Source organism: Gopherus flavomarginatus, chromosome 9 (assembly GCF_025201925.1).
Source record: "Gopherus flavomarginatus isolate rGopFla2 chromosome 9, rGopFla2.mat.asm, whole genome shotgun sequence".
Taxonomy (NCBI): Eukaryota; Metazoa; Chordata; order Testudines; family Testudinidae; genus Gopherus; species Gopherus flavomarginatus.
This window is the reverse complement of record NC_066625.1, coordinates 81302283-81327269: the sequence shown is the minus strand read 5'-3', so window position 1 is coordinate 81327269 and position 24987 is coordinate 81302283. Positions and strand designations below refer to the sequence as shown.

The 24987-nt window shown below is 39.7% G+C and overlaps 1 protein-coding gene across 1 annotated transcript in view; it reads right to left on the bottom strand.

The window, feature by feature from the left end:
- MCTP2 (multiple C2 and transmembrane domain containing 2) overlaps positions 1–24987 on the bottom strand; it is a 194061-nt gene that overhangs the window by 73722 nt on the left and 95352 nt on the right. Inside the window, exons 9-12 of the mRNA XM_050967171.1 lie at positions 18231–18395; positions 16055–16185; positions 7026–7212; positions 5697–5790 (exon numbers count right to left, since the gene is read on the bottom strand). Of these exons, the coding sequence (XP_050823128.1) occupies positions 5697–5790; positions 7026–7212; positions 16055–16185; positions 18231–18395 (577 nt within the window). The remainder of the gene's footprint in view (positions 1–5696; positions 5791–7025; positions 7213–16054; positions 16186–18230; positions 18396–24987) is intronic.

Here is a 24987-nt window from a genome sequence, read left to right as displayed (position 1 = left end):
CTGTGGAAAGAACAGGTGGAAAAATAAAAATAAAACAAAGAAGGGTTAGATAATGTGATGGTAGTTAGCTCACTCTTTTTGCAGCAGGGTTGGGAGAAGGAGATCAGTAGGTCAAGTAAGAATAAACTGCACTGAGGTGACTGGAAACTGTCTTCCTCTCTCTGAATTACTAAATTAACAACACAACCAATATGTATTCACTGTTTTCCTCTCTGAAACTTTATCAAAGCACTTTCTATTCTAATCCACGTAGGCAACTTTTGCTAGTAACAGAGAACTGAAAGCTTATCAAGAATAATCTTTACATCTTTGGTAATTAGGAAGATCAGCCAATGTTGACTATCAAGAAAAATGACATGCAATAAGAGAGGTAGTGCCATTCTGAACAAGTGTCCGTTTTTATATTCTCCTCCACGGATGACCAAGGGTTAAGAACCATGAAGACTTTTAGCCTGGGTTATAGAAATGTCAGGGCTTCAGTTAGTTCAATTTGCTTTATCATCTGCTGAAAGCTTCTGCTTGTGTCAGTTGATTATATAATCTAAGTCAGTGTTTCCCAAACTTGGGATGCCATTTGTGTAGGGAAAACCCCTGGTGGGCCAGGACAGTTTCTTTACCTGCCCCATCCGCAGGTCCAGCGCAGGGCAAGGAATGTACTGGTCGCAGCTTCCCGCAGCTCCCATTGGCCTGGAGCAGCAAACCACGGCCAGTGGGAGCCGTGATCGGCTGGACCTGCAGATGCGGCAGGTAAACGGACCGGCCTGGCTCCCTACACAAGCGCATCCCAAGTTTGGGAAACATTGATCTAAATACATGCAGCCTCATAAAATAAGCAAAGTATTGTGCCACTTCAGCACCAGTCCTGCAATGAGATTTGCATGAGTAGATCTCTGAATCCATACAGACACCCAGTGACTTCAGTAAGAGTCAGGTCAGACTAATGCACTCAATTGCTGGATCAGAGCATTGAGTGACAAACTTATTCAAGGAAAGAGGGTATAAGAGTGGAAGCGTTTTGTGGGGAAGGTATATTTCCTAGTGACTTTTCTCAATAAGCAGAGGATTGCAATACCTGCATTTGGCACAGTATGGAACTTTAAAACAATCTGGAGCTTTCAGACAAACTTCACAATAAACAGAGTTCCTATGAGCATATTCAGCTGTATATATGATTTAAGTTCATTATCTTAGGTATTCATATTTACATTTAGCTCAACTGCAGGCATTCTAGTCTTACTTTTATTTAGGTTATTATGTATCTCAGCCATGGAGACATTTATATTAAAGAAAACAGACATTTTTGCAGACTTCTGTTGATTTTTTTAATTGCTGTTATTAATATAGTACCCAAACTGTGCCAGGCACTTTACAAACAAATAAGGAGATCCGGTATCTGTCCTGAGGAGTTTACAGCCTAAGTAGAAATGTTTTCCAGTTTCTAAACAGTGAATATTTACCAGTCACTTTTGGAAAGTTTTAATAATCTCCCATTTTAGTGGAGTCTCTTCGTCTCCTACCCAGCTATACACTGGAACCAGGTACAAGTGGAAAATGTACTTAATGATGTAGAGAAACTGTTTGAAACGCAAAATGGTATATGCCAAAGGACAATCCTACTCTATAATTTTGTGTTCTGAATACCATTTTTTGGTCAGTGAGCAAACGCCGTCTTTGAACAGAATGCTCATGTGCACACAAAAACAGCCAATGAAGCAGAAAAAGTCATTTCACGTTGACAAAACTATTATCTAGGAATATATATATATAGAAAAAGGGGAGGCTCAAGTTTGAACTAGTTGGGGTTGATGAGGTTCCTCATATAATCCTAGACATATTTAGCTCTACATTTTCCATACGGGACATGGTAACTGGTCTAAACCTGGCTCAAATAGTACCTGTGAGTTTTCAGAAAGCTCTTTAAAAGCCAGAATTGCATGCAATAATGTAATGTTCTGATTCTCACTATTACTGTAGGTTAAAAACTCAAATTTGGTAAACTGTACAGTACCAACATGCAGCAACCTATAACAGAAATACCAACCATACTGAAATCTGATCTTCATTACTGTAGTAACAAGGTAGAAAATGGCATTACACTTAGAATTGGATAACTGGTCTGCAGAAGTATTCCCGTCATTGAATCATCATTGCGCTACTGAGAAAGTATGACACATGCTCAGACTGCTCTTCTATTAACCCTGTGAAGTCTTTGTATTTTTTATTGTCTCCTTGATTGTCTCTTTATCAGATTTTTAGCTGGACCTTAAGCTACTTTTTATCAAAAATAACAAATCTGAACAGTCTCCCAGGCAGTGGAGGAAATACAGCACTGCTTTGGGAGGGTTCTACTATGGAAGCACATAATTGCTGCACTAATCATTTATGAATGGCTCAGAACAGATAATTAATCTTTATGTCTCTCATTTCACAATCAGAAATTTATGCTATTTTTTTTTTTACCTAAAATGGCTGAATCCTTTGCAATTTGGCGGGTCTATTACCACATAATACTAGGATATTTTCAGCACTGCCATTGCAAAATAATTTGTCATTTGCCTCATGAATCAGGCTCAGGCTCAAAGCCTCGGTTATTTTGAATATAATGACAGACTAAGTAACCTTGCACTTAAACAGGATTTCATTCTGTGCTGTGCGCAAGGAACGTGTGTTTCAGACCCTTTATGAAAAGTCTTTCAATTGCAAAATCAAGATCCCCAGAATCTCTTTCAGTGTTCATTATCCCACAAATGCATACACTCCTGTTTAAGCATTTAGGGAAATGGGACCAAACCCATTGCTTCTATAACTCCATTGGCCCTCACAAAGGATGAGCATGGCCAAGATCCAAATCTGTCCTTGGACAAAACTCCCTGTAACATGCTGTGTGTTTGTAGGTAGAATTAGTCCCATAGGTTATAAAGGCTTTTTTTTTTTTTTTTTTTTTTAACTACAGTACATTTAGCCTTATTAAGTTTACTAATGAAGAGCAGCTAAAGTAACTAATAAACCAATACAGGCTTACATACTGTAGCAGCCCTTTATCAGTCGGGTGAAAGGCCAGCTGAGAAAACTCAAGATCAAAGGCAAAGCTTCTGACCTATATAGTTCTATCCTGGTCATTATTGCACATGGACTTTTTAATATTTTTTAATGAAGATCTGCACATTAATCCTTTCAGTTTTTCAGTGCATTGCTAGTATATAAAAAAGTCCATTACCTGTTCCCGGGGGGAGGGTGGGAAGGGGTAGGGGGGCTACACTTATAAGTAATGCTATTTATTGGCTGAACTTTTGAAAATGTGGGGTAGTATCTTTTATAAGTCCTTACTTTGGAGAAATGCTGCTGATGTTACAATCAGAGATTGGCCTGAATAAGGGCCCCAGGTTGGGTTGACAGTGCTTTCTCTTTAGCGCTCTGCCTTTCTGATGAGTCAAAAAGAACTAGAAAATAAAGTATATTGCCATTACAATCAGACCTGTATCTGAAGTAGGCACCATTAAAGATACTGGCTGTAGTAGATCTCATGTCTACCACGGATATGTTTTTTTTTAAATGTCATCATTTGCCATTATTTCATCAGTCACCCCTCAGTGGTATCAGCTTGTAAGAAGTGCCCTGCAAAAATAACATAATGCCCAACACATCTGATCTCCTCAAAAGAGGGCAGAAGTTATTTTTCCTATTAAGAGAGAAACTACGATATTAAGTATATTCTGGATCAGATTCACTATTTAGCTGCAATAGGAACCACTGTTCACAGTTTTCCAGCACTGATAAACCTCCACTTAAAAGGGAGCATTGGCCCATATGTTCAGGCAGCCTAGACAAGTCCTTAAAAGGGTACTAGGTAAATGTGGAACATTAAAGAATTTAAGGATTTCTATAATTCTATTATTTAGTTCATGAGCTCACAAGAAGTTGCTGAGAAACGGCACCTCCAGCAAACAGCAATTGAATCATGGTCACTTTGTAGATACTTTTCCAAGACCTATTTTCCAGATTCATATTGAAAGAAGCAAGAGCAAAACAGTGCCCCAGCATTCTAAATCCTCCCAATTAAATCCCTGTAATGAGGGGCCAAATTTTCACCCCAGAACAGAGCTATTTTTCATTTTCCCCAATCTAGCCTTCCATTGGTTAGCAAAATGTTGTCCCAACAGTGATGAAGAAGGGTTCCCCTGATAACAACTGTGTCACAACTGTGTCCCGTGTCACAATTCACAAATGAACATGTATCTCACCAAAGGGTACAGCCTGCAGTAAATCTGTTGTTAAAAATAAACAACATGGTCTAAAATATATATTTTAACTGCTGACAGGCCTCTCTCTCCAGTCCAGTATACTGATACTTAAGTGTGGTTTTTTTTGTGATTCCTAGATTACAGTGATCCTCTACTACCATGGAGTCAGCTGGTCAGTCCGCAAAGGGAAATGAATAGGGCTTCACCTTCAGAGAATAATTGCCTGTTAGCACTACCTGACAAGTGTAATTCATATGCAACTAACATATGCAAGTAACATATGCAGTTCCCGCCTCGTAATAGCCAAGAACATATCCAGTGAGTTAATGGTTGTGATTGCGTCTGTTCTACAGCCATCAGGGTCAAGCCTGGCTCTCTCCAGCTGGTGTTGAATACACCTTGGACCTCTGTCCATTGGGGCTGATCACACTTCTTACGCCACATGTGGAACATGGTTACACCCGCCTATCAGCTGAAAATGGAGTGCAGTGTTTAACCCAGAGCATTTAACACAGCTCCTAAAGTGGCTGTGCTTCTGAATTAAAGATCACTGGCACCAATCACAATTTACAGCAATAATAGTGGATGACTTCACTTGTGCTGAAACTAGCCTATATTAGAGCCATGAAAGTAGGGGCTGGAGGGTGAAGTGGTGGGACAGAGAACTGCAAGAGAAAAGTAATGACATCTCACATCATGTTCTGTAGAACTTGGGGACGCGGAATGGTTAGATGTAAACTGCTCACAGGCTACAAAGAGACATACCATGTGACAATGGAAAATTAATTTTCCTAGATATTCAGATGTGACCTAGGAAGACCTTGATGCCACAACAATTTAGCCACTTGAGTACCTCTGCTTCAGACAGGACTCTCAGGAAGCTTTCCATCTATGGTTGACAGTGAGTCTGAACTGCACTTAAATGAGATGGTGTGCTCTGGTGGCCTAGGCACAGCACTAGGAATTCAATCCAGCAAACCTTTATCTTCGTGGGTAAGGTTTTGCAGAATAATAGTTACAGTTCCAGCAATAGAAACAGGTACCAGGGCCAGTACTGCACACAAACATCCCACAGTTCAACTCACAAGAACCCTAATTTATTTAAGTTATTGGGAAAAAGACAAAAATTACTGGACATGCCAGTCATAAATATGAAGGAAAAAGCTGTTCCCAGTGCAGTTAGCCCACAAAATCTGTTTACCACTTAAGTCCCACATAAGCCCTACATTAGGGACTTAAGTGATGCATAGGGCTTGTGGGACTCTAGTTCCCAGGCATGTATTTTACCTTTAAAGCTTTAACAAGTGGGTGATACACAAGTTTTACTTTGCCTTGCTAGACTCGTGGCATTGCCTTCTGAGTGATGGATTTACTAACATGCACTACACCTCAAAAACATGGCATCAAAACACATCAGAAAAGACCCAAAATAAAAAGAAGGAAGACACTTAATACCTGAAAAATCTGCTGCCAACAGGTCGACTGCCTTTAAAACTTTGACCTGTAAGAAGCCTATGTCCTTCATGTCCTGAAGGGAGTTCTTTATACACTGGAAAAAAAATAGTGAAGAGACTTTTTTTAAATTTTTTTTTAAATATAATTCAGTGAGACAGATTTTGAAGGACTACCAGAAAACCTTAAATCTTAGGGCATATCTATACTTATGGCTAAATGAGCACTGCTTCAATCAATGCAACAGTGTCGCTTTAGTGGGTCAAGTGAAGACCTGCTAAGCCAATGGCAGAGTGCTAGCCCATTGACTTCTGTACTCCAGCTCCCCAAGAAGTGTAAGGTAAGCAGATGAGAGAGTGTCTCTCATCGACACAGAGGCAAGAACACTGCTGTAAATCGATCCAAGTTATGTCAGCTTCAATTACATAAGTTACATAACTGAAGTAGTGTAACTTAGGTCGACTTCTAGTTTTAGTGTAGACTAGCCCTTAATTTTGGTCCCTGTCCCCACTGCTCAGTGTTTCACTATCAGATACTCACTCACACAACTGTACCAACCCTCATCCCATTGCAACACACTTACACTGTTCATGCCAGAATGTAAACTGGCTGTTTATCATTTATTTTTATTCATATTTAATCTTCAGTGTACAGGAGTTAAATGATTAATTTAGGCAAGGAGATTAAAGGGAAACAACCACATATCTGAATACTAAAATAGCACTATTCCAAAACTAAGTATAAGATATATTTAGAGAGGCACCATGAGCCTATGGCTAGAGTACTGAAGTCAGAGTCAAGGATCTGGACACCATTCACAGCTCTACCACTGACTCAATCACTTAAACCCTCTGTGCCTCAGTTTCGCTGTCTATAAAATGGGAGTGATAATGTTTATTTATTCTGTGTAGCACTTTAATATCTCTGGTTTAGTACAGAAAGTACTAAATATTATCATCAGGCTTTCTCTTTCCAAAGTGAAGAGATCCGAGCACATTCCCACAATGAGAAAAGAATTCTAAATAATACTCTCTCTCCCCCCTTCTCTCTCTCTATGATTTTTTAACATTCATGGTCTCTCATTTCCTAAGATAATGTCTTAATGTAATTCAAGTTTTCAAAGGGAACTGCTAGTTTAAAAACTGCCACATGCAAACAGCCAAATTGCTAGAGGCTAACTGCTCTGTCTATTCACTTGTCACACTAAACATAATTATGGTGTGTGATACCTTTTTCCATTAGAAGCTGTGTTATTACGACTGGGACAGATCTTCCTTTGATGCAATTTTCAGTATTTTTTTTTAATAAAGTAGAAACAAAACAAAAACTCACATAGCGCTGGGAAATCTGTTTCCTTTCACTGGGGTCTCCCAAGGGGCACACACACAGATCAGAAATAGAAACTCCTGAACAGGGGGTAACAGCAATTAGCATTAGCAGATACCCCAGATGCTTCTCCACTGGCACTTCTAAAACATTGGTCTGCTTGCTAGGTAGCGCAGTAATATCCACTTTACACCTAGAATAACATTGTCATGGATTAATAATAAAGAGGATTACTTTAATGGGACAAATAAACCTTAACGCGTACACTTTTAAAAATAAGACTTTTTTTTTTAAACCATCATTAAGGATGCAAATGAACGAAGTTTAGAAAACTAATTTACTTCTCACCATTTGTGCTGTTTGGTCAACCTGGGAGAAATGCGGGGGAGGGGATGTGTGGAGTGGAAAAGGAATGAGAAAAGCTAGTTAGTTTCATTTTGTTTCTTGTCAGTTTCATTTCTGGTTTCCATGCACTAGCACAGGGATTGAATGTTAGGACTGCAGCCTCTGTAGTGGTGAGGTTTTAAATCCAACTCTGCTCTCCTCCCCCACAAAACCCTAATGTCTTCTGATTTCTAAAATGGTAAAGTTATTATAATTTGAGTGAAAATACAAAGTTGAAATGTTGTGTCTAAAATACCAGCTGCATTTAAGGCCCAGACTTCATTTTATGCTACATTGTACTGTATGCCCTGATCTCCTTTACAAACCTTACAAGCTCTAGGCTTTCAGTGTATTGTTATATTTCCCAGAGGGGCAGTGTGGCTTGCAGGTAACCTGCCAGCTCATAATGCACATGGTTATAGTCTTTGACACTTTTGGAAAAAAAACAAAAAAGAAAAAAGAAAGCACACGTTAATGAGAGACAACAAAACAAGAGACCAGTTTGGGGTAAGAAGAGAGAGTTTGCCGGAGAGCCTGAAAGCAAATGGTCAAATGTGACAAAGTCTATACACCTAGCGCAACTAACTGCCTTCTATGTGGAAGTCCAGTAAATGGAGTGGAACTTTCAGGAAGCTCTATTGGTTTTGGCATTTAAAAATAAGCTGAACAAAAGTTTCCAGTTTTTTTTTAAAAAAGCAAGGAAGGAGAAACTTTATTTCCATGGTATATGGGGAGTCACATTTCTCCAGCGGATGTGGGATGGATGATAGAGAGAGTTCTCACTCCACTTAATGCCTGCCGACAAGTTTTTATTTAAACAAAACTTGTTAAGGTGTTGTCTTAATAGGCAAAAATTCCACAGGGGTCCCCGAGGTGGGTTTCTTCTGGGTAAATGGTGCATGCACTGCTCCTGATTGATCCCATTCCAGTTGTAGAGCTGGAGCGGTTTGTACCCATCTGCTATAAATTGCATGCTTTCTGCTTTTTAAGAGCCTATTTTCTGTAAATGTTTGGAAAAACCTCTCAAAAAACGTTTAAATTAACACACACAAAAAATCTAACCTAAGAAGTAAAAGTTACTGGTGTGATGAAAGTGTAAGCCGCTCACTTGCTCTGCATTAGGAAGCGTTTATTTGTATAAGATTCTAACTACCGGAATCAATGGACATGCCTCTCACTCTCTGTGAACTCGATGTACACAGTGTTAAAACACACAACTAGTTGTAAGTTTATTCTTATTGATTACATCTAAGTGCTAAGGAAGAGGAAACAAGGTAACCAAGAAAAGAGCACCAAAGTTCCAAGTACTACACAAAGGCCAATTTCAACCCATTTTCCCAGTGCGAGAGCTTGCATTTAATGATCCTTGCTACACCTTCAGTCCTGCAAGGCGAGGAGGTGGGGGAAGAAAAATACAAAGACATTTTCCTCAAACTCTTATCACTTTAATCCAAGAGATCGATATCACCTTTGCCATGTTTTCTGGTTGCTTCTCACAGTCTATCAACCTAACTATCCTAAATAAGTTCAGCTTCAGCTGTCATTCAATACTGGTAATTGTATGCAGAATGTTGCCAAAACACAAAGCAAAACTGAGAAAAACTCAGAAAATATTGCTTTTTCTCTGATCTCTTTTAGTGATCATAACTAGGTGTTATGTACAATAAGAGTAGGTGCGGGGGAGAGGGAAGAAGACAATTATTTGAGAGAAAGGAGTACATCTTACAAAGATACAACTTCATCAGAAATCTGTGTCATAAAAGTAGTTATATTTAACTACAGTTTGTTTTGGTTAAGGCTGACCGTTTTCACCCATTCAAAAAATTAATATCAACAAAAGGTCAAAGAGAAGATTGAGTGTAAGGGTGTGGGGAGGGACGCAGATCTGGAGAGGAAACCAGCAGGAGAAGGAGTGTAAGCATTGTTTCCTCAACTCATTTTTGATTTCCATAGAAAGTAACTGACTCAAAACATCTGTGTTCACTCAAGTTGCTGGTATGCCTTATCTATATGTGGTACAGTTTTTCCTTAGAAAATTGCAAACAGGCTCCACATCTACACTGGAAAAAGGCAAAACTCTTAGAGAATTAGTACACTTAATCTGATTCATTTGAGTCATTTAATTTAATTGATAAGACGGCAAAAAATTGTCGTGAAAAATTAATCAAGAATTGAGTTTAACAGATGAATGTAGTAATTTCTACACCAGCAATCAGCTCTCGACTACTGCTACTATGGTCCAATTACTTTCACAGCACTTCCATTACACTCTGGAAACCATTTTTTCTCTCTTATTGTTACACAAGTGAGTGGAACTTTGCTATTACTATTGATTTTACGTGGAAGGAGTTCAGATACTACCGTGATGGGCAGTAGTATACAAGCCTAGGACGAAGCACCACATGAAGTAATACTAGGTAATTTAATCACTTGTTCAAAGTCAGCTCAAATGGAGAGTAAATGACTAAACTCACACATTTATTTATGCTTTTAGGAGACCAAAACACCCCCTTGAGCTAAATTCCTAATATAACATTCCAGTGTAGTGGCAATCTCAGTTTTCTACTCGCCTCCTTCCTCCAAATTTACATTTCCCCAGTTCTTAGTTCAGTACTTGCCTCTAATCACCTCTCTGAAACCTACTGTCTAATTTCCCCCCCCACACACATATTAGTACACCTGTACATGTTAGGTAGAGATACAGATGTAACCTACTGGTCAGCATGTGTTATGCATCCCCCCTCTGTTCCCTACCCACACAGAATCAGAGTTTGTTAGGACTCCAGCTTCAATTCCAGCTGTAGAAATTCACGTGTTTAGCTCTGCAGATCACTGGTTCAACCCCTGGTATGTTGGCCAAGGTGGCCACACAAACATACATCCAGCACTGCACATTATATACACATTTTCTGGCTGTAATATATTTTAACGTGTATTAAAAGATTGCCCTGTTGGCCCGTTTGCAGTCTGCATACTTTGGCATCGTTCAGTTCCTTGCCCTTTTTTTGTTTCCAATAATTTTGCAGTTTTATCATTTGAGTTCAGTGCTAATTTGGAGGAGAAGGGTTGTTTGTTGGCGTTTACTTTTACTCTAATGTTAGATTTTTACTCACTGCAATTGATCTTAACCTCTTACTCACGACCACAATTTATATTAATATTTATACTGCAGGCAACTCAGCACTTGACTACATCATAGTCAATAGAAGAAAATAGGATTAAAAAGATGAGTCTTAATATTTGGATAGGGATTTCAAACTCCACAAAGGCCAGGAGTGTTTGGATATAGGGTTTTGGTGTCACCCTTCTATAGTTAGGTATTTTGACTCCGAACTCTTCTTATAGCGTGGTAGAGCTCAAATCCAGAGTTTTGGTCCGGCTCTCACAGCCTTACTACTCAGTACCTACTGCATTGCTGTATAATTGGATCGTTTCTTGGTGCAGAGATATTACTGATACTTGCCAGAGGCATCCCTCATAAAGATGTCACACTCACTCTCTTATTTAATGGCTTATAATGATCTTTCCTTAAGTCTAGCAATTTTCCTAAAACCTATTTCTAGAACTAAATTTGTGTAAAATCAACATTTTACAGTCTCTCTCTCTCAAAGCGTATTCCTTAATGCGGAAACATTCTCTTCGAATTTTGCATAAACAATTTCATTCAGCCTAGGCAGATTCTGCAAACTTTAACATCTTCATTTATTAACCCATCAACATCGTCTTCTGCTTAAAGTTTGCCTTTTATCCTGATGGATACAAAAACAGTGAACAAATGTTACTAACAGTTCTATGCAGACTAAATAGAAGGATCATTTCACCTGAACTGAAATCAGCCACTTTGGTGTTTTGTTGTGGCAACTGAACTATACAACACTTTAGATACAGTTTTCCTCCTCATTTTATATACTGATTGGAAATGAAAGGGGAATTAGGCAGGCACAATCTAATAACCCAACATGTAATTTGACCAAGACCCTGAGATTATTTTACTACATATAGCACACTCCCCTGTCCCCCGCCTTCCCCCCGCAAAAAAAAATTACCAAAGGGCTATTTTCTTGACAGAGTGACTAGTATGAGATTGCTCTGATAGCTCGTTGATCAGCTCAGAAGTGGACAAAAGGTCCTAAGCCCTAGCAATAACAAGACCTTTACACAGAAGGCATGGTATACTACTTAATGCACACATTCCAATATCTACAGTTCAGGACACAGAACAGCTCTGTACTGGCTCCATACTCAATGTTTGTATCTTATGAAAGGAAGATAAGAACTCCTCAGAAAAGACAGGAGAAGAAAATTAGAAGCACAGCTATACCCTACCCCTTTGATGTTACGGTAAGGCTACCATCTTACTGACTCCAGTGGAGCCACAGCGCCTTCAGTCAAGAGCAGCAGTTTGCCTGAAAATCCAGTTATGTCTAGAAGAGGAGCCATGTAAAAATGACACTTTTTTAGTGAAGGGAACCGTCCCCTGAGTTAAATCTTGGCTCTGTGGAAATCAATGGAAGTTTTAGCACTAAATTCAGTGAGTTCAGGATTTCAACACATGTGTCTAGTCAGATCTGGCTGCTTCCATGTTAAAAAATTAAAGTAAAATGTGCTTTAACTCCTACAAGCATAGCACAGCCAATATGGCTCTGGGAGAGCAAAGGGGACAACCCAGGGTACAACTGTCTCCATAGAATCTTTTCTTTATTATAGGTGATGATACAAGTGCCAGGAAGAACACAGAATGGCATGTGAATCATTGAGACAGAACAACAGTGCTGTTTTGCAGAATTGCTTTTCAGATTACAGATACACATGAACTGTTCACAAAAAAAAAAAAAAAAAAAAAAAATCCTGAGTGTCAGGTGTTTCTACACTATGAGAACAAGGCTTGTGTTATACATCCAGAAACAGTGCTCCCCTATATTTGGAACACCCTTTCTAGACTCTCAACTGTAAATGCTGTCTCTACATTTCCTGTACATTGTGTTGTGTACAGTATTTCCCTGTACTAGGGAAGACAGAAGATTTTTTTTTCTGTAAATAATTAAAAAAAAAACCTAAAAAAACCTTCTAGACCACACAGACCCTTTTTTTTAAATGCCAAAATCTTTTATAATGCCATTGTTTTGGAAAAATAACCAATTCACTGATGAATTCTTGCCACGAATGGTGAACTCCAGCTGCTGAAAAATTACTTAAGTCTTTTTTCCCTCTATGCTAAAAGAAAACCAAGAGGAATCCTTTCAACATTAAGTGAAACGAGGCCAGATAGGAAATGTACTAGCATTTGTGGCCTAACTAGGAACAGAAAATATCAAAAGTAATGAGCACATATTCCTTGAAAGAAAGAGAGAAACAGATTCTGCAATCATTTGTCCATGTGATAAGCAAAAGTATTCAGCAAAAAGCATTTCCTGTTCTGGGAAACCACAACTATTTGTATGGCCAGAGGGCATCATTGCATTTGGTGAAGAGTTGCAAATTATTTGAATGCATGAAGCAGTAAACTATTCCTACTAGTTCTTATCCAATGAATGCTCTCAAAGCATGCTAAATTTAACACAATTAAAGCTAGGGTCCCTGCCCCAAATAATGAAGTGTGCAGCAACTCTCCAAAAAGGGCCACATTTTTTGAGTTTAATGTACCCACTCTACACACACTCACATCAGATATAATTTAAAAGCTTATTTTATGTGTGTATGATGCAGAGCTGTCAGGTAGTGCCATAAGCCCGTAGGTGAGGTGACACAATGGTATGAGAAATGAGAGTCTTTTGCACAGTTCCAGAAACACTGCAACAGGACTATGACTACAGTTTTTACCATTTAAGGTAACTTCAATGCCTTAATGTGCTGTTTACAGGTCAATGCTACCAAAGGACAATGTATTACAATCTTTTTATTGGTTTCACATGGGCAAGTTTTTTTCCCCCCAGAAATGATGAAGCCATTTAGCATGTGGCAAAAATGGCAAATATCAACATTTTGCAATATAGTGACTTGTGAGAGATGCACTTGATTCTGATGGGACACATAGCTTCCTCAACCCAGTCAAGAAATCTGACATCAAAACATCTGCTGACATGCCCAAGAAGACAAAATTTAAGTCTGGAAAGGGAGGGACAATCACAGCAACTATCAGTCCAGAAACTGTTTTCCACGGAGCCCTGTCTTTAGCAAGATGCAGAGATGATGTTTCAAAGGCAACTGTTCTTAGTAATCCAATAGGACCTGTACCTATGTCCATCTTTCATGCCGATGGAACAATGAGAAGAACAGAGAGGGCATCAGCTGGAAGTTCAATGTGAAAGAATCCATGAGCTAATAGCATTCAACAAAGAAACCACAATGTACATCAGAGATGCCATGGCTGTCATACAAATGATGGCTTGCGATAAATTCCACACATACTATGAATTAGTTGCTGAGTATTTGAGGCAGGTCCTTAATGGATTTAATAAAGCTATTTCTGTAACTGAAGTCTTTGACAGTAACTCTGTGAAACTGTAGAAAGACAGTGCCAGTCAGGATCTAAGGTTGGATGCAAACAATACCAGGTGATTGCTGGATGCTCTGTGCCTCCATGGAAAAAGTTTCTGAACATGGCATCCAGCAAGCAGCCACTTGTCAAATTTCACTCTGAGGAGATGGTTCAAAATGCACCTGAGAGTATAAGAGCACATTCTACACAAACGTGCTTCTTGCTAGAGGCTTTTTCAATGAAGTAGCAGCAAAGACCATCAACAACAGAGGTGTTATAGAAGCCCAAGACTCATACAGTACTCAAGAGGAAGCGGACACAAGGATGCTTCTGCATGCTGTATGCACCAATATGGCATTTAGGGTTCATGGGGGAGGGGTGTCAAAGGAATCTTAGTAATTAGATCAACTTATATAGTTATTTTGGTCCCTGCTGTTCACTATTTTCGAGAAATGGAACACACAGATAAGGGTGTCCTTTTCACTCCACATGTTATCAGCACAATTGATAAGTGTCACTTCATGCCTGTACATACAATTTTTGATAGACTCATTACTGACTCTGCAACATATTTCCTGCTAGCCACAAATTAAAAGGTTGTGACTCTGTGTCATTCTTATTTGGTATTGGGGAAAAATCTGTTAAATGTCGTAACAAATACAGCTTATTGTTTCAGAGATCTTGCCAAATGGGAGATCATGATAGGCAAGCTACAACTTCTACAGCAATTAAGTTGGTAGCAGTGCTGAATGACCAGTGCAAGAAAAAAAACAGAAACCTAAACTGCTTGTGCCTCAATCTAACCATCAAAAAACGACAAGTCACTGGCCAAACTCTCACCATGCAAGGATAGTTTTGACGAGGATGTCAAAAAAGCATCTTGACAAACAAAGATTTGGATGTCTTTGCACAAGGGTAAACCAGATATTGGTTCACCATTGCAGCATGGATAGAAAAATGTGGAAGACCAAGTATTTTCCGAATTCTTCAAGGTCCCAGTGGCATCCGAGCTTCTACAAAGACCTTATTTGCAACTGTACCAGAAGAAGACACTGCACAATGAACTGTGTCTGTTTTTAGAACAATCTTCCCTGCACAGAATTCAATGAAGATTGTGGTAACCCACACACTGTTGACAGAGATCATAGTGATGAAGCATATGAGGATGATGATGTTGACTAGACATGTCACCAGCGCTATTACATTTCAGTGATACCTGTACATATTTATTATTAGATTTTGTTTTAACCTTGAGATGGTTGTTATGATGCTTTGGGCCATTAAACTAACAAATGAATACAAATATTTCAGAGTGGTAATTTTAACATGTTGATGGTGTCATTATTTATCCCTGTTTCTATGGTAATGGCACCACTTGATACCTCCACATCTTAAAGTAGACATAATATGTTTTCAAATGATGTATGACGTGTGTGTTTAGAGAGGGTACATTAAGTCAACCAAATCAGCAATGTCTGTGCTCACCTAAATTTATACGCTAAGACACTGATCCTGAAATTGGATGTGCACAGGCAGACCCATGTGGGGCTTCACACAGCTACAAGTGTCTGTCTGTGTAGATCCAATTTCAGGATGAGGGACTGAGTAGTGACATAGCAAGGTCAAACAAAGGAGAAGGCAATGAGGAGGAATGTATGACAAGGGTTAAAAAAGATAATGAGACCTCTAGTCTAATACAAACAGGATGGAACTTGATGGGAGGGGGAGGAGAGGACAAAGACAGGACACACACTTCCCTATTATGAAAATTTAAAAAGTTCAAATACTAATTCTCATCAGCAAAGGTGATGCAAGCCCCATCACTTGTGAAATTTAAAGTATAACTTAAGAGAATATTCAATAGGGAAAAAATCCTGCATTGATCACAGGACAGACTCGATTACTCAACAGGTCAGACTACAATGAATTTGTGAAACAGAATGAAATTGTGTAGTTATGTCAGTTACAAGCTCTGCTCAAGTAACCAGCATGTTCTGTTAGAACACAACACATATAGGTATTTATATTCCTCCCCTCACAGCAGCATCTGGGTGCTGTCAGAATACTGTAAAGCAAAGTATAATGCTATTCTGGACAGTACAGAGCAGGTTACATTGTTAACGTTTAATTTAAAAAATACCATCACATCATCATCCACACTTTAAAAACTTACATTCCCAAAAGCTCCTCATGCTTTTTGTTATCCTCTCCCCAGACCTCAATGTCCAACATATCCTTCCTGTCAGAGAAGTAGTGAAAATCAAACTGTTCCCTCCACTGAGGATTTGCACTCTTACACAGTGTCTAGAAAACATGCAGTTATAATATTTACTTTTCTTAAATGGCACTTATTTCCACAGTTATGTATACATCAATTTCATCTACAAGAGCAAGGCCAGATGTTTGAGCATCAAGTACCAAGAGGAGCATCCCCAGCAAGGCTCTGCAGCCTATCATGCAGATCCACATTTCTCTTAAAAGTGTTTTCTTCCCCATAACGATAAATAGAAAAGCACAATGTGAATGTGTGGCAGGAGAAATGCTCATATAGGGAAGTGGAACCACCCTCTACAGTTTAAATAGACCACAGGCCTGAATCAATGTCACTTATATTAGCATACATCAGGGGCAAGCCCTTGGAAATCAGTGAGGTTGAACAGGTTTGAACGAGATCAGAATCAGGTCCTAGGTTTTCGTTCTTTATGTTAAAATAGAGGGACCTTAGCAGAGGTGGGAATGAGCAGTTAGGACCTCAACTTGCAAATATTTATACACACTAGTAACTTTATGCATGCAAATAGTTCTACTGAGATTATTCATGTGCATAAATTTACTCAGGAACATGAATGTATGCAGGATGAGGACCTTAATTATTGCAATACCCAATATATTAGATCAGGGATCGGCAACCTTTGGCACACGGCCCGCCAGGGTAAACCCCCTGGTGGGCTGGGCCGTTTGTTTACCTGCTGCGTCCACAGGTTCAGCCGATCGCACCTCCCAGTGGCCGCAGTTCACCGCTCCAGGCCAATGGGGGCTGCGGGAAGCGGCACGGGCCAAAGAATGTGCTGGCCGGCACTTCCCACAGCGCCCGTTAGCTTCGGATGGCGAACCGCGGCCAGTGGGAGCTGCAACCAACCGAACCTGCGGATGCAGCAGATAAACAAACTGGCCCAGCCCGCCAGGGGGCTTACCCTGGTGGGCTGCGTGCCAAAGGTTGCCGATTCCTGTATTAGATTATATTGGAAGTACACCAGCGGTTCTTCTACATGTACATTGACCATTACAAGAGATTGGATTACCTGCATCACTACTATGGTCTTCCTCCTCTTGTCTGCTTTTGTGTGATGTGTGATTGACTAAGGGTAAGTTAAATAATTCCCATAAAGGGATGTGAAACATTTTCAATTTTAATATTGATTATTGCATTAAAGGTAAACATAAAAGTGCATCTTAGAGGGAGATAAGGCATCTTAATCATAAAGATTAACTAATCTGTTTATTACTTTTTTAAAACTACTTTTCTAATGAAATAGTGTCATGTTCTGTTCCTCTTTGGTTAGAATTATTTATATATTTTTGAAAAACAGCCACAGGATAATCACATTTTGTGGAATATCTATAGTCAGATCATCAGGGCTTGTTTCTAGAGTTGTCAGGTCCTGAAACCCAGTCTAGAATATCTAGCTCATTTGTTTGCATTACGAGGGTTTTGTTGTTAGCTGCATTTCCCCGTCTTTAGAGTGAAAGGATGAAATGCCCACCCACTGGAACTCCATTCAACCTATGGACTCCAGGGAAGCTGCACGGGGTGCAAGTAAACATGAACTCTGGCCCAGCTCTATGAAGAACAGAATGAAGAACTAGCACTGGGCAGCAACACTGGAAATTTCAAAGGTTCTCTTTTTTAATATTAAATATGTATATTCTTTAAAAGTCAATGAATGTTTTCAAAATGTCAATGCACAGTTTTTGGGTCTGCCCTATACAGCACACTTAACTTTACAAAATGACCTCTGTATTGGGAGAGGACAAAACCATATGTTATGCATGAATCCTGTTTCATTTTATATTAGTGTTGCGCATCCATCACTGTGAAGTGTATATTTTTTATATAAACACACACACACCCCATATCCTCTATTTCCTATTCTGCAATTAAATGTCCACATGAGGAAAAGGGACATAAAAAAAATCTCAACTCCTAGAACCTGATTTTGATCTCACTAACACTGCTATAAATCAGAAACAACTCCACTGAAGAAAGAGTTCCAATGGTGTAAAGAAAAAAAACAACAGACCGCTTATTTGCCCTACCTTGCACACTTATAGAAGCTGTTAATACTTACCTTGCTCTTATATTTTTGATCTCCCAGTTTTAACAAGACAAAAATCTGTGTCATGCCCCCTCCTGGGATATTCTTCCCTTCCAATAAAGTGATCGTCACAATTCCATTCCATATTTCGTTCTTTCGCATGGATTCAGACAGTCGCACATTTCGTATGAAACTTGACTGAAAAACAAGTTGACTTCATGAAGACACTATTGGATACATCGCTTAGGTTCTTATATGGACTTCCTTATTCCAAGTGCCACAATCTCTACTGCATGTTCACATGACCTCTGGAGATGCAGAAGTACTATTATCCCTCTTTTTATAGATGGTGAGCTGAGACACAGACACACTAAGTGATTTGCCCAAGGTCACTCAGGAAGTCTGGAAGGGATGGGAATTGACAATGAATTTCCCAATTTCCAGGCTGGTGCTCAAACCACCAGATCACCTTTCTTTCCCATTATGCACCTATAGCTCTTTGCTGGTAGTCTTTGGTGTATATGTTACCAGAATTTGAGCTTGTGTATCAAAAATACTGATGCCCACTTTAACATGACGACTTTTAGCTGGTGGTTATATGGCAGTTCCAACATATTTATTAACTTCATGATTTCATCATGTAGCGGCACATAACACCATAGCACCGGCAATATTTTATGGGAAGTGGAAATGATTAAATGGACCTTTTTGTTGGAGGAGTAGCAGAGAGATCTGGAAATTTAAGGCTACACCTTTCTTCTCACTTTAAGTCATCCCATATTTAAACATGCCGTGCTTCTGTGCTTCAGTCATGACAGACTGGTGGGTCCAAAAGGGAGGAGGAGATTTCACTAGTCACATGAAAACAGGACACGTTAGTTTTAAGATATGGTGTTACTAAATAAAAAAGATTTCAAGAGCACTTCAGGCCCAGGAATAACATTTTAAGGAAGAATTATCCAGTAACAAAATTCTTAAATCATAGGAGGTACATACACAAATGTAACTTGCTTTTCACTGGTTAAAATACCCAAATGTTTGACTCCCACATGCATATTAATATACTTCTATTTAAACAAACTGTTTGGCTTTCCTGGCACACTGGATAAAAATTTCTGCCTTTAAAAAGAAAATGAGATTTTGATTCATAAATCCAGCTGCAGTGCAAATTTTTTTTAAGTTCATCTTGTAGGCCAAAAAGCTAAAGCATGACTGTTCCCATGGACATACTTCAAAGTCCCGGCAGATATATTCCTCCCTAAACACTGCAACTATTTCAAAATCCTTTTTATAAAAAAGGGAGTAATGTCCACAAGGGATCAAAGGGCATCCTACAGTCTGGCAATTGCCTAAGAAAAATGGCAGTGCTTCCATGAAATATGCCCTAAAATAATTTTGTGGCTTGGTATGTCCTAATTTTGAATTGGATGTTTATCTTGGAAAGGCTTCTATCTAACTTGTCCATAAAACAGCTCCACTTAGCTCTACGAGCCCTGTGAAAATGGAATCCAAAGCTGGCTATTAAAGGGGCCTAGAGATTGCTTCCATATGGCAGAACAGCATGGGAGTGGAGGGCTAAGGCCTACAGCAGGCGCTGCTTGGCTTGAGCTCCTGATCTATCCATGGACACTCGTTGCATTACACCATAACATCTGGATTATTGCTTGTAATGTCCCTGGGAAATATCCACTTCCCATCAAAGCCTTTATCTATCTCAGTCGCACTTTGAACATTTTAGTATTTAACAGAGTCATGTTTGATGTGATGTACTTGCTGCTTTAGGTCCAAGGATTTTCCCTCCCTTCCTTGGAGGAGGAATAGGTTTTTGAAGCTAGTTCACAAAAAAACAGACAGAGTAACTTTATTATCCACAGTACATTTTTTAAAAAGTGAAGTCTCCACTTAGCTAGAGTCTACAGGCTCAGCAACAAAGAAAGTTATCATCACATAATTTTAACATCAAATTGGTGAGCCCTCTCATAGGGATCCTCTCTGGTTTTGATCAGTCCAATGTTTTATGGTAGCAATCCAGGCCCATGGTCCTTCTAACCAGTACATAAGTCCTCAGGGCAACATTCAATGCAGGGCAAAGGGGCCACATAAAGCCCTCTGCATGACTTCGTAAGGACTAACTTTTCGCTTTGCCAACGGCCCTGAGTAAGAGTAGGAGGCCTGAACAGTCAAAATCTGCTTCTTGGCCTGGTCCAGCTCTGCTCAAACCCTGTCCATCTCCAGGGGAAGGGAGGGGAGAGAAGGAGCAACAGCTCTCAGGAGGCTGCTCTATCCACCACAATGCAGGTGGCTGGCACATGGGGCTACTCCTCTGTGGGAGTGTTTGGACCAGACTTAACCATGGGCTTAAAGTGTTGGAGAGGACAGTTTGCACTGAGGTGAATGTCATTGTCACCCAAGGTAAGAAGGGGCAGATATTTTATTATTCATTTTTAAATAAAAATTATTTCATTATAATTCTTCTCTCATGCTTGTCACCTAAGCGATTTGCACAGTGTTAATTAAGCCTTGTATCACCCCCATGAGGTCAGCAAGTATTATCTCCACTTTATAGATGGGCAGAGAGAAATTAAGTGACGTGCTCACAATCTCAAAGCCAGTCAGTGGCAGAGCTGGTAAGGAACACAACTCAGGCACCCATACTTCTAGATGCTCCTCCAATCACTACTAGGTTACACTGCCTCCCCAGAGAGGGCACAATGCTTGTGGGAAAGGGTCAAAGCCTTTCTGTATGCTGGTGAGCAATAAAAAAGAAATCATCATACATTTATTTAAATTATACAGTGAGGTGGAAAAGCGTAAAATGAACCCGTCTTTCGCCTCCTGTACTTAAAAGGATGAGACAGGACAACAGAAAGTGTTCAAATTCCTGTGAATAGGTCAAAGTAGAAATTGGAACCACTGTAATTTGCAAAATAAAAAAAAAATAAACAAGTTTCTGGACTTCTACTCATTAGGTAGGGAAACCCGTTATGCAGAGGCAGTTTCCCTCTGGGAAAGAGGAGAGGAGGATGAGAAAGGCAATTGAACTGACAGGAGATTGCTGTGATGGCACATGACCCTTTGGCAACTGAGTTCTATGGCTCTGTGGAATGTTCAAAGATCACAGAGGCACCACTGCCCAAAGGGTATTGCTATAGAGAGCCAAATACAATGAGGCAGGCAAACACACACATGAAAAGGAGGGTGAAGGATTATCCCCTGTGATAAGAGGAGTGAGAGTACTTCAGTCCAGAGTCATCCTTTCAGCCAATTTATTCAATCAGCTTTAGATATCAAGGTGGCAACTGAATCACTTCTTTTAGGAATAAACTGCTGCGGGTCAATCCCCTCCACCCCCCCCCAAGCAAACCCATTTGTTTGCTTCCTAGATGTTCAACACTTAAAGGTTATTCATGCGTACAAAGGATGGAAATAACATGCAGGGCACCCTCGGTGCAAGAGTCTAGCCACCTGGGAGAAACAAGGCTACTAAGCATCAAACAGTGTTCCCCTATGCCCCAAAATATCTGTATAGGCTAAGCAGCCTGGAAAAAGAGGAAGAGAAGAGGGCACTTCATCTTGTTTTCCTTACAGATAAATAGAGTATGGTGAATACTTCCTAAAAACAAAGGGGCCATGCTTCCTTCCACAGCGCCATGTATGTTTGATGAGCAAAGAAGCAAATTACACTCTAGAGTTAGCTATATCAAAAAACAACGTTATCCCACACTCCCATCCTAAGCAAGGGGCGCCGAATGCGGTGCACATATCTTGCTACCTTTGGGTATGTAATCATGCCCAAATCACTTGCTTTATGTGACACCCTTCTCTAAGAGCAGTGATAAATATATGCTGACAAATATACAAGCCACCCAGTTCGATACCTCTTGCACCATACTGATTTCGTATGTCATACTCAGTATCTGAAATCTCTGCATCCTACCCATATTCAATGCTTATATGATTTTTATTGTCTTCTAATTTCTGTATTAAAAAAAGTTATATTTGCTTTTTCTTAAAGAAGATAGGGAGTTGGAAGGACAGTAAATAAAAAGTATTCAGCAACAGGTTTAACTTATATTTTTTCCACTCTGCACATGGGACTGCAACAGTCATTGGTACCAGTGTGGAGTCATTGCTCCATTGGGGATATTACTGAATCCCTGCAAGATGGACTGGTGACTAAAGTAATAAGAAGATTCATTTGTGACATTGGTATCTGCTACCCTGTCTAAGATAAAACTTAGTGGATCAGATCCAGTTATAAGCCATAATTATCTCAGAAATATAGAGTTGAGAAATCAAAGACTGAAAAATGTAACTTCTTTTTTTTTCCTTTAAGTCCTTCTACTCATATATGAAAATACTACATAACAACAGGATCTGAAAATTACAATAAAATCCCACTTTAATTCATCTTGAGAAGAAGTTAAGCTACTCCTAATATAAAACATTTGCTTTCCTGATCATATTAGAGATGTAGATTTCTGAGACACATTTAATGTAATCAATGTGATGCAGATTTATCAGGAACCAAGTTGCACAAATGGATCGTATATGGAATTTTTCCTCCTTGAACAGCAACCAGGGTCGACGAGCGGGGGCGGGAGGAGAATCCAGTACAAATTACCAGGGCCCGGCGGTCCGAAGGGGTCCCGGAGCCTGGCTTCGTTGGTCCTGTTTAGCAGATCCGCCCTTGCTGGGGGGCCCGAAAAAATTTTTTCACCAGGACCCAAACCTGTTCTCAGAGGCCCTGACAGCAACCAAAGTGTAACAGCCAAAACAACAGTGCTGAGTTTGGGTATCCATTATATAATGTTCCCCCCATATTTCTGGTATCTTTATCCAGTCTGTCTGCATTTCTTCTACACCATCACACTCCTCTGGCCATTTTTCCATAACCTCTCATGCCTTCCCTAGACATCTATATTCCCCATGCTCACAATTTTTCTTTCTAACCTTTATGTTCTGCCACAAACTGCCAGTACTGTTTCCACAGACCAGAGTTTCCTAACTAAAGATGGTTATTGATGGACAGTACTAGTGTTTTAATGCAGTAGCAGAATCAATAAACTAGGAAATATTGCTTTGTCAGATTTTTTCCAGCACATTCTGGGAAATTCTTTACTGTCTTGGATGGCCACAGAAGCTTTTCTTAAGACATCACACTAGAGCTTGAACTATGTCTTCTCTGTGAAGAACTGAAGCTCTCTTACCCTCTAGTGGCTATAACTGAATAGAGCAAAGGGTTGCAGCTATTTTTTCATTCAACAATAATCTTGCATCCACTAATCCAATATCATGCTTTGGCATCTCTTAATTTTATTTAAAACGATGTTAAGATGTTAGCTGGAGCCTGGGGAACGGAATGACCTGCCAACATGAATTAAAGCTTTATCTCTGTTATTTCAAATCAAGTGTTTAAAATACAGAGAGAGAATGTACAACAAAGAAAAAAAAAGCAAGACAGAACTTTGGCTCTTTTGGACTGAAAGGAATAGAGTTGGAATATCTGGCTCCCTGTCCTGGGACTCCAAGCCAGTGAGATTTGAGAGACAGCTGTGTGCGCGCACACATGGCAGAAAGAGAGATCAAGCCACATTTGATCAAATGTGGGCACTAGTAATTTCAAGGGCTTTAGTTAAAAACTAAACTGCTGAGCTCTTCAATTATTCCATCACTTTCTGTCATATTCCATTTAGCAATTTCTTGCTGTATCTCTGCAATATGAATATAGCTGTAGAGAGCCAGCATTATCCCTGGAACTGTTTGGTTAAGCCAAAATAGCTGCAGATCTGTGCCCAGAATGTACATTACATGTGCTCTTTACAAAAGTATTTTTGGTGGCATTTTACCTTGGTGGGGGTCCCTATCTACCATGTGCTGAAAGGGATAGTAATTACCAATTTCATATAGGTGCAAACAGCTTTACGAGGAAATTCTCCAGATATTAGGTGTTCTTAGAAGAGCCAAATTAGGTTTTTCTAAAGTTACATTGTAAGCTCTCAAAATACAGGAACTGATGATGATATCTCAAGTTTCTATCATCATCATCATCTACCCAGAAGCATTTTAGGTGCTTTACAGAACAAATATACAGCCAGTCCCTTTCCTGAATAGCTTAAAAATCCAACATAAGCGTGATGAAATAAGTGGGTGCAAAAGAAAAATGGCCCAAAGGGAAGACGTTCATGTGGATACCCAGTAATGGTACATGCAAATCTTGATGGCACCATTCTATTTCTAGCAGCCAAAATACCTGTTCATTCCACCAAGGAAACCCTCAACAGAAGGATCTGGGGAAATCTCTGCTCAGGAACAGAGACAGCATGGTACAATGCATAGGACACTGGACTGAGAGTCAGAAGACTGGGTTATATTCCCAGCTATGCCACCATTATTCTGTGTGACCTTGGGCAAGTTCTTTCATCTCTCTCTGTTTCCTCCTTCTTGTCAATTTACCCTGTAAGCTCTTCTGGTTAGGTACTGTTCCTTACAATGGGTGTGCACAGTGAGCACCCAAGCACGCTGGGAGTCTCCAGTTGCCACTATAATACAAACAACAATAAGAGGCCCAACATTTCTCACTCAACCCTCAGACTGAGAAAGGAATGGCAATCATGGCCCAGAGGGCCTGGTAGTCTGCACCTGTACTAAATTTTCAAACTAGTTACAGAAAACCATCTCGGATGGATGGTGTGGAATCCTGGGTTGTTCATAAGGGCTATTCATCCACAAAGAGAATACCGGAAGAACGTACAAAATGCGCTAGCATGGTTGCAACCTCCAGTAATGG